Consider the following 6,738-nt stretch of genomic DNA (forward strand, 5'->3'; position numbering starts at 1 on the left):
AACCACCCATTTTTGTGTTGATTTTTGTTTTTGAAACACATAAGTATTTTTCGTTAAATTGTTTTCTTCTGTGTTTTGATTTGCGAAAAAACCTTCAGTTGTGGACTTTTGATTATCTTTTTCAATCATTCTATTGAATTCAGGATGAACTTTCTCAGCATTTCCAGTAGTGACAAAAACTTGATTTGGAAAAATTGTTTTATCAGTACATACAAAATTTGGATATACCACAGTGTTGGTTTCCAAATAATGTGCGCCTTTATCATTTAAAATTTTATCAAATTATTTTGTATTTTCAAAAACTTGATCAACTACAATCCTTTGAGGTGTTTCAGTTGAAACTTTCTTTTCTTCTTTATTTACATCTGTGTCATCAGATTTCCAGCTTTCAACTTCCACATTATCAAACATACAATGTTGCGAAGTTGAAGATTTATCAATTTCATCCTCTACTATTGAATCAACTATTATTTCTTTACCTTTGATCTTAGATGTGATATTAATGATTGACAATTGAGAACAATCAACCTCTTCTTCCTCTTTTATTTCACTGATTTCACTTACATTATCAGAATTTTCATCAATATCAACATAATTCAACTGTGAGGAAAGAGTTGAATTTTCAGATTTCTTTATGATTTTCACTTGTTTACTCTTTGTCAAAATTTCATTGACAATGTTAACCAATTCATCAACATTCAGAAATTCATCAATTTTAACAATACCATATGCATATCTATCATCAGGTATTTTGTCAATTTGAGCAATTGTGCTTTCGCAATCATAAGAAACAACATCAACTTTTTCACGTTCATACTCAAGAAAAGGTAAAAGTTTTCTATGTTGTTCTTTGCTAATATCAGAAGAGTGATGTAAAGCTGTTAATTTTGCATACAAACGTTTTGCAGAATTACAATATATGTTTCTCTGTGCTAGTAATAACCTAACATCGTTAGTAAGATTATTTCTATCACAGTCTATATTTTTGACTTGTAATTCCAATTTTTCAACTCTGCTCTTCTTTATTTCTAATTCTCTTCGTGTCTCACTAAGTTGCACATTTAATTTCTTAGCTTCATTACTAGCAGACACAATAACAGAATCAAAATAAGCCACAGTATCATCAAATGAAACAATTTCAGCATCATAAGCAGATAAAGGAATATTAAAAGATTCAAGAATTGTACGTACCTTGGTTGTCATGGGTGATTTGTCAGTGGATTTTGACACAAAACATCTCCCTGAAATTTTCTCTTCGCATTCCTCAAAGCTTGCGAACATCGCTCCATGTGTGGGATGCCTCATTTCTTCATCATCAGATCCTGAGGACCAGATCTGATAAGTTCCACTCTCTTCTTCAGTAGTTTCTCCCTTCGCAACCAATGATACTCCTTTGGTCTTAGCACGTAACTCTTCAATCTTCTCAGAGTAGTATGCTTCATCTTTGACTTTTTCTTTCTTCTCTTCTCTCTTTCGCAACATGCAGTCAGCTGCGAAGTGATTCGCACCATTGCAATAATGACAATAGATTCCTGAATCACCTTTCAACTTTTTCTCATCGTTCGCATTTTTCTATTTTTCATCAATTTTCTCCATCTTCTTCCTCTCATCCCCTCCAGTCCTTGTGGTAACATTCTTCGCATCATTCATCTTTCCTTTTGGATTAAAAGGCTTTCTGAAAAACTTTTTAACTCTGTTGTTTGAATAGAATGCTACAGCTTCATCATCGGAATTCATCAAAAATCCTTCATCATCTGATCCATCTTTTTCATCATTTTCTGATACCTTTGAAACTAGAGCCAAAGGACCACCAATAACTAGTTTTGATTCTTCATACATTTCTGAGACCTCAGACTCATGTGTTTTCAGTTGATTGTAGAGATCATTCAATTTGGTTGTATCAAAACTTTGTTGATTCTTAATCATCATGCTCACACTTCGCCACTCCTTGCGAAGTCCCATAATGAAAGTTAAATTGAATTCCATGATAGATCTAGTGATACCATACCTATTGCAGCGAAACACAAGCTCATTCAGACGATCATAGTAACTTTCGAGAGTTTCTGCATCCTTTTGTCTGAATTCCTTCAGTTCAATCAGACATTGCTTCACAGAATTGATCTTCATCTTTTCGCTACCTTGATACTTTTCTTTTAGAGTATTCCAGATGTCTTTTGCTATTTTACAACTACGAATGTAATTGTAAACCACAGGAGGAAGAGCACCTCTTAGTTCCCTCATGCACTTCTTTTCATTATCCTTCAGTCGTTTTCGTTGATCTTCAACATCAGGAGATCCAGTGGATGAACCAATTTGTTGAACATTTGCAGGAGCTTGAACTGTTCCATCGATACAATTCCAAAGTTCTTCATCAATTCCATTTAAGTAATCTTCCATTCTATCAGCCCACTGATCATAGTATTCTGGAATCAACATCGGAATTTTGGTTGAAGAACCAAGCAAATGAGATAAAGAAGTCATCATGTTCATGTTGAAGTTCGCCATTGATGAACAAAAAAATTTCTGAAAACTTGAGAACTTGATGAATTTCAGAAATCGATCAAACGAATTGATCAAAAATCGCTAATCGAATCCTCGACTTAACAATTCAAATGCAGAATCAATTCAAATCTGAAGATCAAAAGTGATTTTCAAAACCAAAATTTCGCGGAAAATTTTGAGTAAATTTTGTAACTCAAAAAGCAAATGATTCTTATACGAAAATCAGATCTAAGCAGTTTGAATCCCGCTCTAATACCAATTGATGAGAATTGTTATCGAGAATTAAGATGTGAAACAATAGATTTGAATCATGAATGATAAAGAACACACAAAGTAAATATTAATCAGATCTTGTTTTATTAAGACTGATTACAGAATAAGCTGAAGAGAGTTTTTGTGTTTCGATCTCTCTTTTACTTCAATCCTAAGTCCCTATTTATAGAGAACTTACAAAAAGTATACTAAGTCTTATACAATGAAACTTCGCATGCTACACTTCGCATGTAAAATAGACTTAGTAAAATAACATACAAAATCCGAATCATTACAAGACAAACTATTCGACTTTTACAACTAACATCTACACTTATATAATACAAGAAAAAAAAATAAAACTCGTAGACCTTGAGTTAATAATTAGTTGCAATAAATATTAGACTAAAATATAGGGATAATGATACTAGGTTTCGTCGAAGGTAAATAAAATCATTAGAAGCGAAGCGCTGCCTAAGTTTCAATTCATCACTTTAACAAGTGAGTGCATAGTTAATTTCATATTACACATAGACATGAAATATTTAATATAAATTACATTCTATCTGTGCATATTATCTATGTTCTTGATATAGATGTTGGATGAACAAAACATACATGTTTTACTTGATTTAAACTATATATGTATTTTATACCTATAATTATGATGGGTAAAAAAGGGTAGATGATATATATGATGAAATAAATGATGAGAGACCTCGATGTTTATGATGATCCAATCATCTAGCAAAGTATAGATGACGACCACATACAACTCTAGACGGTCCAGTGGAACGCTAGCAGGCTCGCCACCTGTAGGTATTTATTTGAACTACGTTGTAACACCGTAAATTTCAAACAATTTTTCGCATTTTATAAAAACATAATTCATTTAATATTCATAAAAACATCAATGTTTGAAACTCAATCCGTGCCATACAAAAATCCCAAGATCTCGTAATATAAAAATCCCGTGCGTGTGTACAGATCAAGCCGGCGCCTTCCCTCGGTCATCACTAGTACCTGAAACAATAACACCAAACACTGTAAGCACAAAGCTTAGTGAGTTCCCCCAAATACCACATATAACACATATTAGCCACTCGAGGCTATAACTCTGTGGGTCCGTACACCCAAACTCTGTGAACCCTCAGGTTCTAACTCTGTAACATGCACGACATAAATCACATAGAATAATGCAGTGCAACACATAACACATAGATAGCATATAAACACTGCAATCACATAACTCTTGTTACCTACTCAAGGTAAAGTATAGTGAGAAGACTCACCTCGCGTATCTTGATAGCTCGCAAATCCTTGAAATCACTCGTGCTCGATCCCCCGAGCTATAAATCCTCCTACAATACAATATATCTCTAATTAACACTTTCACAACTAAGGTTGACTAACCCTTTCAAGTCAACACTGGTCAACTCTGGTCAACGGTCAACAGTCAACTTTGACCGGACTCGGCGAGTGCACCAAAGCGACTCGGCGAGTCTATACGTGTTCATTGACTCCCTCGGATCCTCTCTTAACACGTCGAGTACTTCCCTAACTCGACGAGTTCCACCTGGCATGAGTCGCAGGGACACCACGACTCAACTCGCCGAGTCTCAAGAACAACTCGGCGAGTTCATGCTTGACTCAGCCCTCTAATGACTCTCCCTGACTCACTGGGTCAACTTTTTTTTTCTCAATTGAACTCTCCTCTCTGTGTGTGTGTGTGTATATATATATATATATATATATATATATATATATATATTCGAAATGAATTTTTTTTTATAGTAAACTCGAAACAGTAATCCATTTGGCGAAACAGTAGACCACTCTAATTACCTACGGTTTTATGGGCTATTTTTAGACAATTACTAATTTTTAGCTAAAAAAGTTAAGTAATTAGTTAATTAGGGTAGTGTAGTCATTTTCTCACAAATAAAGTTATGTTGCTAATTCATCTATACAACCATAACTTATATACATATTTTATATTTTATATTATGTTTAGATGCAAAGATAGGGTAATTAATAAGTTGGCATCATTTTAAAAGTTTCTAAAAGTAAGCATTGCTTTTTATTCTTATCCTATATTTTATCCTATATTTTAATCTACCACCTTTACTAGCTAAGGACTTGCTTGATGCTTTAATCAAGGTATCAACTTTTATTTATAAATTTTGTAATTGGTTTTCTTTAGCAAAACTATCACCAGATAATTCCGTTACTTTTAGGTATGTTTTTGTTTTTTTTAATCACATGTACTCGATCTATTATTATATAATTTTTTTTTTCTAACTCACTCGTTATAGATTAAAATAAGCAAGTGTGTTCTTAACAAGCGATGTGGAGGTTGGAGGAGGAGATAGCATTTTGCGTTCTGTCAAATTTCTACTTGATTGTAAAGAAAAAGGACGAAATCATGGCAATCGACGTCCACCATCAATTTTCATTGTTCCAAGAGTTTACCGAGATCTCAGCCCAACATGTTTTAACCCAAGGCTAGTCTCTATTGGACCTCTCCACAGAAAAGACAAAGATTTGCAAAAATTTGAAGTTCAAAAAATGACTTATTTACATCATTTACTAGATCATTCGGGTTCCAACCCAGAGCAAACGTTACAAGAATGTGTGCAAAAGGTGATTCTAAAAATTGAAGAAATCAAGTCATGCTATGAAGAGACGACCTACAACGATGAGGAACTTGCTACAATGATGGTAATAGATGCTTGTTTTATCCTTTACTTCATTCATCTTATTTCAGTAGAAGCTGGCGGATTTCAGGGAAACTGGTCGATTATCCCATTAATAGTTCATGATATGGTGTTGATAGAAAACCAAATCCCATTTTTTGTTCTTAAAGACATCTTTGAGTCTACTTTTCCTCATTTTAAACCAAATACCACTCTCACTCACCATCTCAAAATACTTCTCGAAAGGTACTCTTTCTTTATGGAATATCAAGTAACAAACAATATCAACCTAGATAGGACTCCCGATCATATCCTTAGCATTCTGCACTATTGCTTACAGCCTGTCCATCACCCATTACCATATTCTGAAGTTCCAATGGAACAAAAAAGACACTCGGCCATGGAACTGGATAGGGCAGGGGTGAACTTTATGCCTAATGAAGATGCAAATTGGGCAGTGGCCATGAAACTGGAATTACCAAGGTTCTCATGCTTCCCATGGTTTTGGTGTAAACCTACTCTGAGGATGCCAAAACTATATGTGGATGATTACACTGAGTTGCTTTTAAGGAACCTCATACTATACGAGCAATGTACTCTAGTTCCTGAGTACGTTACATCATATTGCTGGGCCATAGATATGTTAGTAGACACTCCAGAGGATGTTGCCAAGTTGATAAAATCAGGGGTCCTAGTCAACGATTGTGGCTCAAATGAAAGCGCTGTGTATATTTTAAACAATATATGCAATGATATCACATCAGATGTTTTTTATTACTATCAAGAGTGGGAACGGCTGGATAACTACTACAAGAGTTACTGGCCCAATGCTGCTGCAGGGTTGAAGCGTACATATTTCAGTAGTCCATGGAATATTATTTCAGTATTCGCTGCTATCATTTTGTTTGTTCTTACCCTTATTCAGACCATCTTTACACTCAAGTGTTAGAAATGGATATTAAAGTTATAGCTTCACATTGCTTGATATAGCTTGATATAACTTAGTCGTACCTTCACATAGCTTGACGTAGTTGATCATGCATTGTCTTACTTTCACATGAGAGAAATTGTAGGAAGGTGTAATACCCTCTAGTATATATAGAGGTGTTAAGTCTCATGTAAATCATCAAGAAAGATCAATATACACAAATAACTTCTATATATTTTGTTGATTTAATTTCTTTTGTCAGTTACAACGTGGTATCATTAAGCTTCAGGTGCCCGTTCTCTGTTTTTTTGTCATTTTTTGCCTCATAATAGATTTCTGGGCACACGATTAGAATGGTCC

At 34.4% G+C, this 6,738-nt stretch overlaps 1 protein-coding gene across 1 annotated transcript; it reads left to right on the forward strand.

Moving 5' to 3' along the window:
* The first annotated feature begins 5,008 nt into the window (after nt 1-5,008).
* Nucleotides 5,009-6,521, forward strand: LOC111887141 (UPF0481 protein At3g47200). Its single transcript, XM_023883303.3, has one exon. The coding sequence runs from the start codon at nt 5,323-5,325 to the stop codon at nt 6,397-6,399; it is 1,077 nt and encodes a 358-aa protein (XP_023739071.2). The 5' UTR covers nt 5,009-5,322; the 3' UTR covers nt 6,400-6,521.
* Nucleotides 6,522-6,738: the final 217 nt, after the last annotated feature.

This window comes from Lactuca sativa, chromosome 2 (genome assembly GCF_002870075.4).
Source record: "Lactuca sativa cultivar Salinas chromosome 2, Lsat_Salinas_v11, whole genome shotgun sequence".
Taxonomy (NCBI): Eukaryota; Viridiplantae; Streptophyta; class Magnoliopsida; order Asterales; family Asteraceae; genus Lactuca; species Lactuca sativa.